The following is a 19,684-nucleotide window of genomic DNA, read 5'->3' as shown; positions in this document are numbered from 1 at the left end:
TCACAAGTGCTGTCTGATATTGCACTGATGCTTTTGACATATACTGTACCTTATTATATGCATACATGTTAATAGCAATACCGTTTTTTTCATGAGTAGCGATATTAATTTACTCAGTGTGAGCCCGTTTGCAATGGTGTAGTCTACGTGGTGTTAAATTTGACATATAGCTGCCCCTTGCACGGCGGACAGCATCTGACGATTATATGAAGGATTAAACAGAAGCTCTCGTGCTAGATGTGGCAAACAGTTACCTGAAAACTCCATCCCACAGACTTTTCTTAGCAGACTTGAAGCCAATGGAAGTCTTCTACTCTTGGTAAAGTGTAGATGGTGGATTAACATTCAGCACATGATCACTAGTAAGATGTGTCATTATTTGTAACTAGATGGTTTCTAACACTAAATCTGTCAGTGTTATCTTCATTCTCATCTTCAGCGCTTTACAATTTTTCGCGGTAGTAGCTCTCTCTGTCATCCGAAGCCAGAAGGCGCTGAGTGATTGACAGCTGATATTAACCAATCATTCGCGTTCAGTGCTAGAGCAGTGGTGGGCCAATAAAAAGAGCGCGAAGGCGGGGCAAGCATTACGGACTTGGATTTGTTTACTGCAGCAAGTTGACATGACAATTGTTTTAAACCATTCCTGAGCGCAGCGTTTCGCGTTTCAAGTGCAAACAAAGAGCTTAGAGATGAATTTTGAGTAAATGTCTCCCGAATCTGTGCATGTGGTGAACATTTTGCAGTAAAAACTGGTCGCGCACAACAATTTTAAGCACTCGCAGAAATGCTCCCAAATATATTTTAAGGTCGCATAGATAACATTTTGGGCGCATATGCAACCAAAATGGTCGCAATTTCGAGCCCTGCTGGTGTATTCTGGGAAATCTCCTCACCACTTAAGTTTCGAGTGTGGTGCTGAAAAATCTTTGTTCGAAGGGCTATCTCTCCCTTTCCCTTAGCCCTTCGGCTTCATGCTAAAATGAATTGGGAAGGGCTAAGGGGTAAAATTGGGATTGGGCCTTAATCAGGTCAACAAATTGATTTTTGTGTAAAATAAATAAAAACAAATATTGTCCCATCCTAAACCACGCAGCAATGGGAAGCTATTTATTTAGCTTTCATGCAATGTATAAATATAAAGATCAAATTTAACACTGGTTTTGTGGTTCAGGGTCAAATATATATACATATATAAAATAAAAATTAAAAAAATCTTACCATACATCCCCTGTTGAGGAGCTGATGGCCCTTCAGTCTGACCTGGGTACTGGGGGCCTGGAGGTCCCAGAGCCTGTGGGTGTCCTCCAGATCCAAGCATCCGTGGTCCACCCTGGAGCATTGAGTATACCTGACACAAAGAACAGCAGTTCAGGGTGTTTTTCATTAAAAAATAAATAAACAAATAATAAAAAAAAGGTATTGATTTTATGCAAATGTAGAAGCTCATACTTGGTGTCCAGGGTAGTGGGGCATTGCTGGGATGACCTGGTTGTACTGCAGATAAGAGGGAGGGTAAGGAGACGCCACTAGAGGAGGTCCTGCTGCTGATGCAGCCTGGATCATAGGGGGCGCTGAAGAGCTGTGGTCTGGACGAGGAGTTACCACAGAACCTATAAGACAGGTCGAGGGCATAAGGCATTGACTATTACAATAAAATGAATAAGTTTCAACAATAATATAATAATAATCATCATTCTTTTTTTCAACTTAGTGCCTTTATTAATCTGAGGTCACCACAGCAGAATGAACCACAAACTTATCCAGCATATGTTTTGAGCAGCGAACGCCCTTGCAGCTGCAACCCATCATTGGGAAAATAATAATAATAATAATTATTATTATTATTATAAACAACCCATCACCCTTTTTACTGTTGCTGCTGTTATTTTATTATTATTATCATTATTATTATAAAAAAAAAAAAAAACAAACAAACACATTTTACACTTTAATATACAATTATCTGTATGATTATTTATTATATAAAGTGTTTAGATATTGGTGAGCTTTTTTTATCATGCTATTTTATATTTTAGATGTGTTAGTATTTGCAACTCTTTACATGTTTTTAAATACAAATTATGTTTGGTAACGTTTTATCAATTGGTTTTTGTAAGTTTGTTGATGTTTCTTCTCAGGCGACCTTGGGTGTCCAGGAAAGCACCTTTAATAAATAAAAATAATAATTATTAATTCCCAGTATTGGGTTGCAGCTAGAAGGGCACCCGCTGCTTAAAACATATGCTGGATAAGTTGGCGGTTCATTCTGCTGTGGCGACACCAAATTAATAAAGGGACTAAGCAGAAAAGAAAATGAATGAATGAATATAATTATTATATTTTTAGGATTTATTTACTTTCCATTTTCGCCTTTATTATCATTGGACATACATTAGATATCGACAGTCGGAGTCTGGATGCGATGTGTCGGCATACCACTCACTAGCATATTGGTGACGACACTACCATAATTATTGTTATTATTATTATTCATGTTAAATAGGACTTTTAGCACTTTAAAAGTTGCCATTAACATTAATAATACAAATAATATAAAACAAAAACAAAAAAATGGTTGCAACAATATTAGTACAATCAATAATGAAGTGTAAACGTAAAGATTACCTTTTGTTCTTGGGTACTTCCCTTGACTAACAGCGGTCATATACGAATATGGGATCTGAGGCTACACACACACCAAAAAAAACAAAAACAAAAAAATTCAATCAATATTATATACAATACCATACATATACATGCACACGCATATATATATAAATAAAACACACACATAGGGTTGGGCGATGGCAAAAAAATGTATCAAATTTTTTTTTCATATCAGTCGATATCGATAATTGTCACAATAAGTCAAAACTTTATATCTATCAATTTTACAGGATTTTTAGCATGCCAATCACTTTGTGCAGCTGATATTTAACACATTGTGAAATGTTTTAGCTGTCTGACAATACAAATAATCAACAAAAGAACAATCTTAATTCAGCATTTACTGTTCAAGTTTAACTACCAAAGACATTACCTACAAGTTATTGGATATTATTGCTCAACATCGAAATAAATAAAATAAAACAGATTTGGAACAAGTAAAAGGTGAGTTATGCCTAGTTCACACTAAAGGATTTTAAGCCTGATTTGAGCCCGATTTGGAAGTTAACGAGCTCGCCGACAGATCGGGCTGTGATCGGGAAGAAATCTGCGGGTGCTCGGCGCTCTTTATGTGTGAACTACTGAACAACGCATCAACGAGGCTCGCTGACACGTCGCCGACACCTCGCAGACGGAAATCCAACATTCAGCATGCTAAATATTCCAGAGCAGTCGGCTGACTCAATCCCACGTGTGGTCAGACGTAGTGACGAGCTGCAGCCAATGAGAGAGCATATCAGCATGGGCCGCGTGCCTGTGTGTTCAGGAGCTCAGCAGAAACATCTGTGATTGGTCAGAATGGGCATCAGTGCACTCGCTTCATTCTGCGTTAGCACAGACATGAGAGGAGGATATATTAACAGTGGAACTATAATTCTGTAACTATTAGAATTACCATACTGCTCATTCTGACCGTTCTCATATAAAACGCCAAATTGTCACAACATATTTACATTCAAAGCTATTATTGAGATATTAAAATTAAGCTTTGAATGTCTGGCATCATATTTAATGACACCATTACCCTAAAAATATCATCTTTTTTTTGGTAATACAGCCTATAAATATGTAGTTAAGATACTAAAACACTTAAAGGTCTTGGCTTTCATTTTTACTTTCAAACAGGAGCTATTTAACAGCACAGAATATGCTGTTTTTAAAGATATCTAAAGTAAATTGATGTTTTTGCCATCAGAAAGTTTTGTTTATGTTAGCAGGAAGTTGCCAGGCAAGAAAATGCACACATATTTAAAGTCACAGTGAAAAGTATCAGACATGCATGCAGTCATTTTGACCAATATGGTAATTTAAGGCAGAAATGCTCAGTTCTTTACTGTTTTGTGATAAAAAAAATAACAATGTCAGAAAGAAATACACTGATAGTTAGAAAGCGGCAGGGTGTTATAAATATGTTAGTTTTATTTCAAAGAGTTATAAAATTACAAAAATTAAAAACTCTCTGTGTATCTATCCACTGGAACTTGCAGATGAGTGATTAATCCGCTCATAAATCAGCTGATTTGACGATGTTTTTAAATGCTTTCTCCAAAGCTTGAAAAGCTGTCAGTGATGTAATCAGCACACAAGCAGCCAATAGTGTTCAGCTTTTTCTGAGCACTCCTCCCTCAAAATTTCATTGGCTGTGGTTTGGTAGCTTGAATGAACTGATGGGGAATGAGTTGTTGTCAGATCATGTAGTGTGTGACCCCCCTCTTGTGGATCGTTCACGGAGTGTTGCGTAGTGTGAACACCACAGAGATTAAAAGACACAAAGTCAGGTCATGTAGTGTGAATGGAACAGCGATCTGCTGATGTTTAAAATCCTGTAGTGTGAACTAGGCTTTAATGGTGATCATTTTTAGTTTTGGATGAACTCTCCTTTTAATGTGGAGTATGCTGTATTTAGGGCAAAATATCCTTTAATATATTTTATTTAGGGATGCTAACGATTACTTGATCTATTAATTGTCAATAACCCAACAGACAGACCTTCGATGACTAATTAAGCATGGACATTTAAAGGTTTACTTATGCTTTGAACTGTGACATGCGTCCACGCATTACATAATCAAGTGTGTGCAGTTTATCCTCTTGACATCACATATTGTGGGACGCATAAAAAAAAAAAAACCCTGTTAAGCGCACATCTCGGTTATATCCGCGGGTGTTTTAACCAATTTCATCTCATAGACTGGCACAAATCCTTCAGATCGAGTTAAGAAAAACTATCAGTGCTACAAATAGTTTATAAAGACTGTAGAGCTGATGCTGCTCAAACCGCGCTTCGTTAATCAATTAAACTGAACCCGTGAAAACAGTTTAATGGACTGTTTTGAAGCACTAGAGCATATCCCATAGCAGATTGGTTTTGAAGCGCTTCACCTCATATGTTATTCATTCTTCTTGTTTATGTTGTAGATAAATTATCAACAAAAAAAATACACTAATTTACACATTATACATAACGAAATACATTGCAAAAATTTTTTTCAAAGAAAAATATATAGTGTATATATTTTTAATTTGTGCCCATCTTTAACAACTGTGCGGGTGGATAATGCTTCACTTCGTGGAAAATAAGGATTTAATTAATGATCCACTGCTGTTGTAAACGTCTGTCATTGCAAACTTGCTGCATTTTTAATGTCATTATTTTGAAGATTATGTCTTGAGCATCTGATTTCTCCTCTGTGATTATGTCCAGTAAAAAAAGGCTGTTTTTTAATCATCTAAGGGACAATAGTGATATTACAGATTTAAAAAAAAAATCTTAATACTTAAAAGAAAACATAAGATTGACATAAAAAAAGTTCCTATCAATGTGGTAACAAGTGCCCTTAAATAACGCAGCTCGTAGTTTACAGAGAGCATTAAGTGTGCATTGAGATGTGTTTGAGGTTTTTTCACATAAGGCACGGCTTTAGAAAATGATGACAAAACTCTGCTGGGTAGTTGCGCTGGTTTACCAAAGCAGGTTTGGGTCTGTAATTTCTTATCTTCATAAGGGTGGTATTGTTTTAAATGATGAAACAGGTTTGTGGTGTTGCCTGCTTTTGATGGCACGAGTCGTCTGCGCAGTTTGCAGTGCTCGTTGCTCTGTTTTGTGTCAGATTGCAAAAAACTAAGTAGCTCCAGACTACTGATGTTTAGTGACGTTTCTTGTCAACAATGTCTGTGACCTTTTTTACCTGATTTATTCCTACTCCTCCAAGTGCAACTAACACTGTATGGCTGTAAATTTGTACTGCGTGCAGTACCCAGAAGGGCAGGCAGCAAAATGCCTGCGCAGCGTTATGCATAGTACGTAAATATTATCGAACACCTATCTAACGGTCATTATCGTTTTATCAAAGAAATATATATTGTGATAATTATCGTTATTAAATTAATCACCCAGCCCTATATACACACAAAGTCTCCAAGTTTTCCCCCAAAACAATCAATCGCATTAGGAATACAGACCTGCACAGAGTGGCCTTGAATCTGGATGGGTACCTGGGAGACGTAGCTCAGGTACTGGGGGTTATAAACGGCTCCCTGGCCTGGTTGGGTCTGCAGCACGACTGTAGGACTGGGTGGGGTTGGTCGTGGTGGTGTGGGAGTCGCCGAGGGCTTCACCTGCAGAAATGACATGACAAATCAGATTGGCACATCAACTCTTCAAAAGCTTCGCAGAGGACATCAAAAACAGCAGAAAGTAATGCTCTCACCATGCTAAGAGGAGCCTTGGTGGGGTTGAATTCTTTGGCGTTGGGATTGAGTGTGGATTTCTTCACCTGACTGTATTAGAAAACATCATGAGCTGCTATTACCAACACATTTAATTACTCAAAGAAATTCACTGATTGACTAGTTCGAAATCAGACAAATCAGACCAGACTTGCATACAAACTGGATTGAAATCTTTTCATATGTACACAATGATAAGTGTTAAAGCATCAATAACAATTGTCTGAAATGGGTTTTCCTCGTTTCTTTTTAAAAATTAAATAAATGAATCAGCCATAAATCTGCATTCATAAAAAGCCATGGAAATAAAAATAAACAATGAAGAAAATAAATAGAATATGCTAAAAATAAACTGTAAAAATAAATGTTAAAAGCAAACAAATAAATGTAATATAAAACAAATGATAAAAATTAATAAATACATTTAAAAAAAATAAATGATTCAAAAAATAAATAAGTCACAATAGAAATAAAATGTAAAAAATAATATAAATACATTTTTAAAATAAATAAAATTAAATATAAATGAATAAATTTTTTAAATAAATAACACAAGCAACAGAAATATATGTAAAATATAATTAAATAGAAATAAATGTAAAAAAATAAACAAATTTAATAAATAAAAGAGTTAAATATAAAAAATATATAAACAATTTTAAAATAAATAAATGTAATAAATTAAAAATAATAAAAAATAAGATTACTAGTATTGGTCACAAAAGTACTTGATTAAAAGCTGAACAGTCTGACATGTTCTACTCACTCGGTCATGCCCTCAGATCTCTCAGGGGCCTCTGGTTTGCCATCCTCACTGCCTGGGGTCCTTGCAGGTTGGGGCGCCCCCGCCGTCTGCCCTTCTGCAGGTGGATTTTGCATGCCAATCCCAGACGGTGCAGAGATGGATGTGGCCGGTGGAGGGGTGGAGGTCACCGGCCCTTCTGGATTAGTCTCTCTACTTCGCTCCTCTGCTGAAAGCTCTGTGTTCGGGGTTGTGGGCGGGGCGGGTTTTGCTTCTGTGGGAGCGGCGGGGTCAGTCTGTGTGTTGTGGGCAGGGTTTGCTTGAGTAGATTCAGTGGGCAAAGTTTTGGGGTTTTGCTGAAGCTAAAAAATAAATATTAATAATTAAAAAAAAATAAATAAATTTCACAAATAAGGAAAAACGCTCAGACTTAGCAACATAGTTCACATTCTGAAACAAGCTAATCTCGCCTATATACAAACAAAAGCGACTACAATGCAAACATGTTTGAACATTGTTCATATTGAGTTTATAAGTTTTTAAAGTGTGCTAACAACAGGTACTTTACTATGCCATCAGGCTAAGGAGGAGATGGAGTGTGTCCACAGACTCATTAACATCAGGGTTCTTTACAAAGTCAAATTTAAGCACTTATCCAAATACTTTAAATACATTGAAAAACATATTGAAAATACTTTATCACATTATATCAGATGCTATTTGTTAAAACACTACTATATTATAGAATAGTATAGCAAAAAACAGGGGAGGATTTGTGAAAGGTAGTAAAGAAAGAATGCAACAGGTAGGTCACTTGATCAATGTAATACAAGTTGTTTTCACATGACGACACTGATGACGTGTGAGACTCAGATGGTGGGCAGAAAGTGATTCTTCTGCATAGGAATCGCTATCAGAACATCAAAATGTTCGTTTTATGTTGTTTATTATTGTTTAACTCTAGATAAGAAATGCCGAACAGCTTTTATGGACTACCAAAAGCTTTTGCTTGTAAAGGGAGGAAAAGTTGAAGAAACTGGCTGAAAAACAGAAAAGGGGCAATGTAATAAACAATTTTTAGTACATCTATGGGTACAAATTTTTTTGAACGAGATAATTCATTTGACAGCACCAATAAAGATGATATACAGGCCTAACTATGTGTATTATATGGTAATGTGTTATATAAAAATCACATACAAACACCACCAAGCTACAAAATCCAGGAGAATATAACCTTTGCGACAAAACTAGACTGTTACTATTGAAAAGCACCCCCCCCTCTCTTGGAAAAATAAACTAATAATAATGTAGACTATGTGTCCACAGTTTTGTATGCTTTCATCTGTTATTACGTGATGTCGAAGATATCAGCAGGGGGGAAAAAAACTATAGTAATTTATAATGAACATGTTTTTAAACCACATAGTAAAGTGTATAATGTGCACAACTCTTTGTTAATGAATTCTCCCGAATACTGTAGCATTTTAAACTGAAACTATAGTAAATACTTTAACGTTAGAGTAAACTCTGGTGCAATGTGATGGTGTATAATTATACAAACTGAAGCCTATTGAATAATTTGTTTATTACTACAGTTGTGATGTACCACAGCAACAATATAATTACTACAACAGTTTAATTCAAGTAAAAATCTTAAGTATGCTTCCAAACACTATAGTATGTTCAAAGTAACAGCTAAATATATTTAAGTTTAGTAGAAATTTCATCGCAAAAAAAATAAAAATAAATAAATAAAATCGCAAAAAGACTGTCCTGCATCTCCCACTCTGTTTTTGTCCTTCCTGCCCTCCATCTGAATTTCGCGAGTCACCAGAACCACGTGATTGAAAACAACCTAGATGCAGATTACATTCGTGCACACTCACCCTAAAAGTATTACCAAACTTGCGAAGCTCCTCAGAGATTTGTGATCTCTGCTGGACCGAAGGTACTGTTACAATAAATAGAAGAACATTCATTAGCTAAATATCAAGAGGATGCAATGAAATTGGAGATAGCAACACAATACTAGCATTACTTTTGTTGCTCTTGCCCTCCTGTGGACTAACTGGACTCTCCATCCTTTCCTTGGACAGGATCTCATTTACTGTGGTGAAAATGAAAAGGAGTTAAGACGCACCGACAACTGGACAGTGTCTTAAATCAGATTTATGACAACATTTTACCATCTACAGGGAACAGAGGAGTGGGGCCAACAGGTTTGGATGAGGTGTCCAAATAAGATCCAGTCAGAAGAGGGTCCTGAGGAGGAGCATCTGGCTTAGGGGAGCGAGAGACTGCATGGAGAGAAGAAAAAAAAATTAGCAATGTGTTAAATTAGGAAAAAAAAAAATTATAAAGCAATATTTACCAAATTTAAAAAGTTAGTATTTCTACAGTATGCTTGGCCTGTTTTAATATTAAAACCTAAAATAAGCATTTAATCTAATTAAATTGAAGATTACTTTAAAACCTAAAAAAAAAAAAAACCTAACAAAGGACTGTGGTTCGCTAAATTTGGATATGTGAAGTGATTGAAAAAGTTTTATTAGTGCAGGTGAAAAATATGTGTCAGTACTTATAAAATATGACGAGCAATCAACAAGATCTGAAAAGAAAACACCTTTTCCTTATTCCCTTCATTTCTATATTTGTAACTTCACCAATCCATTAAAGAGCCCATATTATGGGTTTTTGAAAATGAGCTTCCATGCATTGTGTAACACAGCATCAAGTGAATAAAAACATCCAGCTGAGGTTTAAATCTGAAAGTGCTCAGCGTTCAAAACTATTGATTCTTTAAAGAAATAATCGACTCAGAGAAGAATAAATTAATCGTGTTCAGTTCAGATCTTTTGCCTGAACACGTCGACGACAATACATCAACAAAAATGTAGTACCGGGTCCGGTTAAACGTGAACTTGCCTTTTCATTTAGACACTGGTGGAGCTCAAGGGACCACAGGACTGATCATGACATGAAGATGACAATCACTGACAGATGGAGATTCGCTTGCGGGTATTAAAGGGTTTTCACTACAATGCTACTGTATAGCCAACCTAGTGTTGTGTTTGTTCCTGTCATTTTTCTAATTATTTATACAATATCCTCCTTAGCAATACCAGCCGTTTGTTATTAAAGGAAGGAGCAGCAGAGTAGGCGAATATATTTATTATGTATGGGACCAGTTTCTTCTTCCTTTGGATCGTAACATGTTTGCAAAATATGTATTTTTGTTGTATTGTAACATCACATGGCCTGTAATTACTTATCTATTATAGATCAGTGCTTCTATGCATCTCTCAGGTTAAATCAGTGTTAGGCTATTTACATATTGCAACCAAACCCATGTTGAAAACATGACGTGTGGTTCTTCCTTTACCGATTTAAATGCACTTCTGAACTCACGATCCTCTGCTGTCATCTTTGCTAAGGCCGCCATCATCTGTTCCTCACATTAGCAGCGTGGTCAATTTTCAAAATAGTTCAGCTTTTGTCACTGTGTGGATTAATGCTGAATGTGTGTCGCTGTTATTATTTGAAGTTAGTGTTAAGAGTAGAGTAATATGCTGGTTTTTTAACGCATTGCTTTGTTGCATTCCTGCATTGGGCTCTCACATACTCTATTTCTTAGCCATGGTGGGCGTTTCACACCGTCTCGCGCTGAACCCAGTCAAACAATCACAACAGACTGGGTCATCGAACAAATCAGCACAGATTAGCATCATGCAAAGGAGGGGTTTGGGAACAAATGAATCGAGAAACGAATCATATGGGAGTCGTTGGGATAATTAGGTAAAAATAAATGCATATTTTAAGATAATGAAAGTGTTTTTGACTTTGCATGCATGTCAGTTTGTTGTTGGAGACCCCTAAAACCAAAATATGACCCTTTATAATGCAAAATAGGGGCTCTTTAACATTCGTAATTACACAGCTGTCTGAAATACTTGATTCAATTTGGTGATAGCGATCTTTCAAATTATATTATTCCTGGTACTTTGATTCATCCTGACAGTCAGGGAATGAGTTCACTTGAATATTTATATCCTCATCCGTCAAGACGTTTTGACTCTGTGACTGAAAGATTTGTAGGTTAGTGTATATGCTCAATCAGCTCCATTCAGCTGGTTTTGTTTGTCAGCTTTGCTTTAAAGAATGAAACTATTATGGCCTAGAACAAATGTTTTGAGTCTAATTTTTACATTCTGTGGCAAGAATGCATATATAAAGTGGGATAAAGTACTTCCAGGCAGTTTTTTTAAAGCTCAGATAAGCCTGTCAGGTGTTATTCTGTGATGATAGCCTCCAAAATGTACTTTATTCCTTACTTATAAGCCAGATGGTAAAGTAGCAAAAATTACAAAGTCAGCTACCATTACGGAGGACAAATAAGCATGATTAAAAACCGTGATCACATTGCAAAAGACCTAGTGTGGGTACAGAAGATCTGTTTGGTTTACCTGTAGGGGAGGAGTGGGAGTTTGAGGTACGCATGTTTCTGTTAGTCTGTCCAGTCCTTTGAGACTTGGGTGAAACTGTAAAAGATCAACATGTTCATTAGTAACACACAAAATGGAATTCAGCATAATAATCTAAATAACATCAAATCGTAGACGCAATTTACCTCCATTGACAGGCCGGGCCACATCTGAGAGGGACTGAGGGTGTGAGAGTGAATGTGAGAGTGTGTGGGGGGAAGGAGGGCTGGAGTGACCCGGCTCTGAGGGCCGGGACTGTGTTGGCGTGCTGCTCTGTGATTGGTGTGTAGAGAATCCTCCTCTGACTGACAGAGAGCTGTTCCTATCAGTGGGAGGAAGGGCCTGGCTGTTAGCAGAGGGGAGGGGTCTAGGGGAGGAGCTTGATGGTCCGGGTCGATTTGTTCGATTAGGCAGGGTGGACACAGCCCCACCTCTTTCACCCCTGCCAGAAACTCCCATCTCTCGCTCCCTTGCTCTCTGGGGAGGAATGTATTTGCCCTCCCTAAAATAAAACAAAGATAAACAGACATCAACAACCAGAAGTAAAGAGAAAGACTATATCATATTGCAGCTAGAAATTAAATGAATAAATGAGTGTCAAACCTGCTCCCAGCACTGGAGAACCCAGGGCTATCTCTTCCCCTTTCTCTTTCTGCTGCTTCACGCTCCCGGTCTCGAACCACTGCACTGAATTTGTCTTCATCAGTTCTTCCCTCATCATTCTCCAGCGCCACTCTGTGGCGATACTGTGAACTAGCCTCGATCTCATTGGCCAATCGGGCGGCTCGAGCTTCTCGCTGCCTGAAGCCCTCAGAGCTTCCCCGCTCCAGAGGAACCCTATGAGAGAAAGACAATAGAATATGATGAAAAGTTCAGCGAGAGTTAAACAAAAATTAAAACTCAAAAAAAAAAAAAATGTTATGTTTGTTTGCATGTTTCAGCGGCATTTTGGCAGCCCTGGTTAGATTCATGGAAACAGTAGTAATATATATTCAATACAATGTTTACAATCATAAAAGTTTCTAAAGCATAATAAAAAATACAAATACCAATACTAATAAAGATCTATTAGAGTCTTGAGTCAAATAGATTCTTGGATTCAGTTCTTTATATTTAAGATGCCTAATGAACTATCTGAAAAGGTATTAAAATCTTTTTGATCAAATCTAAAAACCACCATGATCACGACAAGGTCAGCCACCCTGAAAAAAAACATCTAAAAATGAACAAAATGATCAACATACGTGTACATGGAGAGACTGGAGTCATAGGTGGACTTCACCCCATAGGTCTCCTCATTAAAGCGGAACATCTCACTGGCATCCCAACCATTAGCCTGAGATGGAGAAAAAGAAATGCAAAAGGCATGTGAAACATCCATTGTGACCAATTACTGCTGTGTTTACAAAGAATGCGTGAAACTCACTGTGTCTGCATCTAAGTCAAAGTTCTCTCCATTGCTGTCGCCTCCATCCCACCTCTGGAGGACCTTCTCTCTGTGGTCACCGTTTAATCTTGATGAGCCAATTGCAGAGTCTGTGAAAGTGTCTGAAAACACACACAAAAATCACTTAAAATAGGTAAATCATCATCATCATCATCATAATATAATAATAACCATAGTAATAAATAATCTGTTACAAGAGTGAGACTTTTGAATTTGTTGAGTTAGGATTGCGTTGTGGTGTTAGGATTGTGTTTTATGTCTGTTCTAGGTTGGGGAATGCCTTTAGCGCACATGACGCTCGTCAGCGCCCTTATTTAAACACAGTAAGAGAGTTTGTCTGGGCTGCTGTTCATTTACTGTTTGGCCAGTTGGCCAGAGCTGTGCTCCAATCCGGGCTTTATGTTTGTTTTGCAGCCATTCACTTGCTTTTCACACTGATTAAACATACTGATAGGGATGTTTTGATTGTTATTTTCAATTATGTTAAAATAAATATGATTTTTAACTTTATTTCGCCGTGTCGTCTCCCTTAATGTCACATCTTTGAGCCAGGTGTAACAGTAACATATCAGACTCTCTGGCTATTTCATGGCAAAACCGGATCAAATATACAGCATTTTATAAATATTGCTTTTCCGTAGTAGCAAAGAAAATCTAACAATTAAGACATCCATAATACATAATAGATAAAATATCTAAAACAGCTTTAAAAGGTTTACTTTTAATAAAAAATATGCCATTTATGTTTAAAAATATTTCCTTTAAAGTTTCTCCAGATAACTTCTGATAACAAAAATAGTGGCTGGGCATATTAAGAGTACATGTTTAACAGTTTGGTTTCTGTTGAATACAGACACTTTGGGGGAAACTTCTTCTTCGAGTAAATATTCATGAGTAAGTCTTGAGTGTCTAATATGGAATGTCCGAATCATCTTGAGAATTTTCTCCATACTTCTGGCTGGACTTTAAAAAGTTTATTATATCTCATTCGACTTGTGATTTGTTAAGAATATAGCTTTTTATTAGAAGCTTTAAATCTGAAGGTGGGATTTGGCACTTCTTCATTCTTCCTGTTTTTAAGGCTGACATGTCCTGGGATCCAGAAGAAGACTAGATCATAAAAGTTTCTCTGTAGTTCATTTCTCTCTGTTACAATGCCACACAGAGTTTAACAAAGATTTTGAAACAAATTTCTAAACATAATAGTTTTAATAACTCATTTCTAATAACGGATTTAGTTTATCTTTGTCATGATGACAGTATATAATATTTTACTAGATATTTTTCAAGACACTAGTTTTCAACTTAAAGTAACATTTAATAATTTAATTAGGTTAATTGGGCAAGGAAGTGTAATCAGGCAAATTATTGTATAATGATGGTTTGTTCTGTGGACAATCAAAACAAATATTGCATATGGGGGTTAATAATATTGTTCTTAAATAGTTTAAAAAATGTAACACTGCTTTTATTCAAGCCAAAATAAAACAAATAAGACTTTCTTTAAAGAAAAAATATTGTAGAAAATACTGTGAAAAAAATCCTTGCAACATCATTTGAAAAATAGTTTAAAAAAAAATTCATAGGATGGCTAATTATTTAGACTTCAACTTTACTTCTTCTAGTCGCACGCACGCACGCACGCACGCGCACACGCGCACGCGCACACGCGCACGCGCACACGCGCACGCGCACACACACACACACACACACACACACACACACACACACACACCTCGGGTAGCGTAGTTGAGGTCTACGTCTCTGCAGATCATAGTGACAAGGTCACTAGGGCCAAAGATCATGGTGTCTGTGATCTCTTCTTTCCTGGGATGGACAGCTGTGCCGCCTCCACCGCCTCCATCTCCTTCCTCATTCTTCACCTTGTGCACAGCATCCACTGCCAGCTCACACTAAAGACACAGACGAGAAAGCATGTGTGAGGTCTCATCATATAATTTATAATTTAGTCAAACAGATGTGCGCACTAGGGATATTTAACAAAATAAAACATCTCGACCAAAACCAAAAATTCTGCATGTACTCATGCATGTACTTCAGACTGCACGATTTTCAAAATAGTCTCAGATGTTTTTACACAGCATGACTATCTAGGGTAGTGTTTCGTCACTGCTGTGTTTACACTGCAAGATGGATCGACGACAGAGTGATTCACATTGCATGACTCTACAATAGGAAGAATCCCAGATAACTTTGTCTTGGTCCACAAACTACATGGAATAACGTGATGTCATGTAGTATATCTTTTGTTACTGACTACATAATGAGAAAGAAGCCTTTAGTGGGGTAGAAAATGTACTTGATTGTAGGTAATTGATTGTAGGTAATCACTGATGTTATTTTCAATCAGAAAACATTTCATTCACATTTTGAATCGCCTACAGGCGTAGATATTAAGCAGGCCAAATATCTGATGGGTGTTGGTGTCTCAATCGCATATTCTCTTAGATCGCATCTTTGAAAGTTCACACAGAGTGATTGTTACATATGTGAATGACCACTGATTTCCATGTGATTTCAGGCATTTGTCAGAAATTTCTCAAAACCTGTTGGGGAGTCATATTCAGGGCTAAAATCATAGTCTGAACCTAGCATTAGCCAAAAACCAAAATCGGATCGTTTCAACTGCAGGTCTATCAAAACTCAATTTCTAATCAGCGATATGCACTGCTAAACACCTCAATAAGGTGCCATTCCCATCATGTCTTTTGCACAAGCAAGATTGTTTATCCGCTTAAATGTGACGTCACGCGAAGCACCATATCACACTGTATGGGGAGATCAAATGGTAATAATTAAACGTTGACAAAGCGCATAAACAACATAATGAATATTTTCTCAATTCAAATGAGTAGCAGTTTGAACCCGGAAACAGTATTTCATGTCACGACTTAACAAGCGGATAGTTGCGTTTTCCGGGCACACCTCAGAATCCCAAAAGGGCAAATTTTTGCATAAATCAAATTAATTCCACATAAATACAATAATTAAATGCAATTTCTTTAGCTACTGGTCAATTGTAATTCATATTCAACATTGCCCATCTTTGTGATGTGACAATTGGGATTGCACAGATTGAAATATCGATGCTCAAACCATATATTGTGCAGCCCTAGTGGACAACCTTTTTAGCTCATATTTTTTAGCCATGTTCCTCTAGCATCTTCAGTTTTCTGACTATAATTGTTAGCGGCCTTTCCTAGTTCATACACTCAAATGAAAGCCCCAAAAAGTTTAAATTAAGTTTTGTTAATAAAAAGCTGCATCTTTAAAGCCTGGTTTACACTCGACACGTTCGCTAGTTTGCGTGAGTGTGAGCGGGAAATGTGACATCATTTCTGTGTTTGAGGAGGTTCGCTTTGTGTGCGCGTGATATGATTTCAGCTGGCGGAACACACAACATTTTTAGACTCGAGCAAACTGTTTGCACGCCGACGTGATTAATTTGAGTTGAATATGAATGACTTTGAAGAGATTTTGTCTGAAACAGGTACACCTGTACAGACACCTTTATAATCCGTCCATGCGTGATCATAGAAAAACCAGATAATGTAATAATAAATACAGCCGTGGAAGAGGAGGAAAGTTTTTTTAAAATGTTTGGAAAAACCTGAGGGATAAGTTTGTTAAAGCCAAAAGAGGCCATGGTAAAAGTGGAGACCCAGGTACACAATTACAGAAACATGTTTTTCCACCATTTATAGGTTTAACGCTGATGTATATATTGCAATTTTAAATTTAAAACTATTTAATAGCTACAAAACTGCAATTAAAAAACAAATTATTTCTTTGACAGCTGAAAAGGAGTGTTTGAAGCTAAATTTACGGTTTACGATAAATTGATGCCCTGTTTTTCTAGGCTTTATTGGTGATAATGGGCAGGAACATTGGACTATTATTGCCTTTTTAGCATACAAGTAGAGGACAGAAACTAACCAGAGAGTAATGTGTCATATGTGGAGTGGCCTAAATCTAAAAAACATTTTTAGATTTGAGTATTTTTCAGCAAGTAAACTTTTTTTTTGCATTTATACTTGCTATAATAAAAAATATATTTGTAGAGCAACGCATGTTCTGTTGTCATTAATATTTTAATAAACTTTAATAAGTAAAACTGTTCAAGCGATGAACAAAATCAAGTGATGCATCAAAGTTTGATTTAAAAAAAATCTTGAATGGTTATAAATCTTTACTTTATTATCATTAAAATTATTTATAAAGATAAGAAAAACAACAATTTTTTTTCGGTAATATTAATGATATGACGTAGTTCTGGAAACTTTCTACTTCTGTTTATCTGTCTGATTTCACGGTGGGTTTCTTTTGACCACTCTCTGTCATTTAAAAAAAAAATAACACAACAACAAATGCATCAAGTTTAAAAGCCTCGTCCATTTCGTGAGGTGCGATTGCAGTCAGTGGAGGTCTGCAACGCGGTGCCAGGCAAAACTATAAATCAGGCTTAGCATTGTGAGGGCATCCACTTTTTATTGTTTTTGTGGCCTGCACCTCAGCCCAGTTTGGGTATCGGGTGTGCAATTTATTGGTCAAATCTGTCAGGCCACAAAAAGATTTCAGCCAAAGGTAAAATTTATAAAAATCTTGCTCATGATGTATTTTGCACTTGAGATTGCATTTGCAATACAGGTTGATGTTTCCAAATTTTATAGGACAGACTTACACGTGAGCTTAACGTCTTAAAGATTCCCTCATACAAGCTGCCGTTCTTCACCATAACATCGCATCTGGAGCCCTGAGGAAAAAGAAATTCATACATATGAGCATTTGCACGTTTTTGCCTCAAGTTAAAACATTCCAAAGCACACACAAAAACAAGATTGCACTGAATAAAAACACTGAATGTGGGTTTTCTACTCTTACAAATTCTGCCCAACAAGTTTGATGGCAAGTTTGACATCTATTTTATGGAGAATAGGGGCCTTATAGTAAAAATAATTTGAAAAAAAAGTTGACAACTTTTGACAACTTGCCTGACAAATGTGTTATTGCCTATCCAAGTTTTAGAAAAAACAAATAATAACTTGACCTCTCGATCATTTGGAATCAGGCTTATATGAAGGCAAAGGCCTCTAGATTACGGTTATTTTACCCAAATAAAAAATGATAATGCCTTGATTTTTAATTATTTAATTAGGACAGTACAGTCTGACTTTGCTTAGACAAATGTCTTGTCACTCGACTTGAATAATGTACAGTATAGAATAGTTATGCTTCAGTGGAAAAGAATGAATATTGTGTATGACTTCCATGAGCTTGGAGGACTGCATCCATACATCTCTGCAATGACTCAAATCATTTATTAATTGTCATCTGGAATGGCAAAGAAAGTGTTCTTGCAGGACTCCCAGAGTTCATCAAGATATTTTGGAATCATCTTCAGTGCCTCCTCCTTCATTTGACCCTAGACATGCTCAATAATGTTCATATCTTGTCACTGGGCAGGCCAAACTCAGGAGCACCTTGACCTTCTTTGCTTTCAGGAACTTTGATGTGGAGGCTAAAGTATGAGAATAAGCGCTATGCTGCTGAAGAATTTGCCCTCTCCTGTGGTTTGTAATGTAATGGGCAGCACAAATGTCTTGATACCTCAAGCTGTTGATGTTGCCATCCGCTCTGCAGATCTCTCGCACACCCCCATACTGAATGTAACCCCAAACCATGATTTTTTTTTGTTCACCAAACTGCCCATGCAGGTTCCAATATGTATTCTGCAGTGCTTGTGATGATTGGGATGCAGTTCAACAGATGATTCATTGGAAAAATCTACCTTCTGCCACTTTTCCCACTAGAAGTCACTAGAAGTCAAGTTATTACTCGACGCTCGTACAACTGAGATAGACGACAAGACTTTTGTCAAGTAGTGTGTTGTCTATCAAATATATAATTTATATTTTTATACAAAAACTCACCACGACGGCTGTGAGAAAATGGAGCATCCGGGAGTTGTTGTACACACCTTCAAACACCTACAAATATAACAAGTTATTTTAGTGGTCGAAATATTTAAATATTTGAAAATGCAAGATACACAAAGGAAATTACGTACAGGTGGTGACTGTGAAGGAGTCTTCACGGAGTTTCTGTTTCTAAAAGGGAAAAAAAGTCAAACCAATACCACAACATTAACATATTAATCTTTAAAACATACATATATGTGTATTGTAACAAATCAATGATTTCAATGGTTACTAAAACATGGAAACTATCAGAAAAAAACAATCAGAAATGTAGACATTAAACACTAATTTTACTTATAAACTAATAAATGTTTACGAAATCCCCCAAATGTGTCGTATATTGAGAGAGACGTGAAACACAGACCGGTGTTGCAGGTATTGCTCCTCTGTTACATGTATGAACAACAATTACAACACCGCTGAGCGAGTCGAAAACAAAAGGACAACCACACACGAGTAACAAAATGACGGTCGGGTTGAACCCCGTTGCGTATCAGGACAAAATATGATGTATTAATGCAAATGTGTAAACAATAGCAGTCAAGCGCGTGTTTTATTTACGTCAGACCGCAAAGCGGGTTAGCAACACAAGCAAACGCCGTGCCGCAGACAG

General features: G+C 36.8%; 1 protein-coding gene across 4 annotated transcripts in view; it reads right to left on the bottom strand.

Annotated features, from left to right (window-relative positions):
* Positions 1-19,684, bottom strand: part of atxn2l (ataxin 2-like) — a 31,205-nt gene that overhangs the window by 10,329 nt on the left and 1,192 nt on the right. For all 4 annotated transcript variants that reach the window (XM_087242201.1, NM_212684.3, XM_087242203.1 and 1 more), the window contains 18 exon segments: positions 19,161-19,200; positions 19,024-19,080; positions 17,775-17,846; positions 14,808-14,985; positions 13,052-13,173; positions 12,870-12,961; positions 12,229-12,462; positions 11,772-12,127; positions 11,608-11,682; positions 9,331-9,441; positions 9,183-9,251; positions 9,031-9,095; positions 7,166-7,503; positions 6,381-6,450; positions 6,133-6,288; positions 2,629-2,689; positions 1,453-1,613; positions 1,222-1,351 (listed from right to left, as the gene is read on the bottom strand). In XM_087242201.1, the coding sequence (XP_087098327.1) occupies positions 1,222-1,351; positions 1,453-1,613; positions 2,629-2,689; positions 6,133-6,288; positions 6,381-6,450; positions 7,166-7,503; positions 9,031-9,095; positions 9,183-9,251; positions 9,331-9,441; positions 11,608-11,682; positions 11,772-12,127; positions 12,229-12,462; positions 12,870-12,961; positions 13,052-13,173; positions 14,808-14,985; positions 17,775-17,846; positions 19,024-19,080; positions 19,161-19,200 (2,387 nt within the window).

This window comes from Danio rerio, chromosome 3 (genome assembly GCF_052040795.2).
Source record: "Danio rerio strain M-AB ecotype USA chromosome 3, GRCz13ab, whole genome shotgun sequence".
Classification (NCBI taxonomy): Eukaryota; Metazoa; Chordata; class Actinopteri; order Cypriniformes; family Danionidae; genus Danio; species Danio rerio.
The sequence above is the reverse complement of the archived record's forward strand: the minus strand, read 5'-3'. Positions and strand labels throughout refer to the sequence as shown.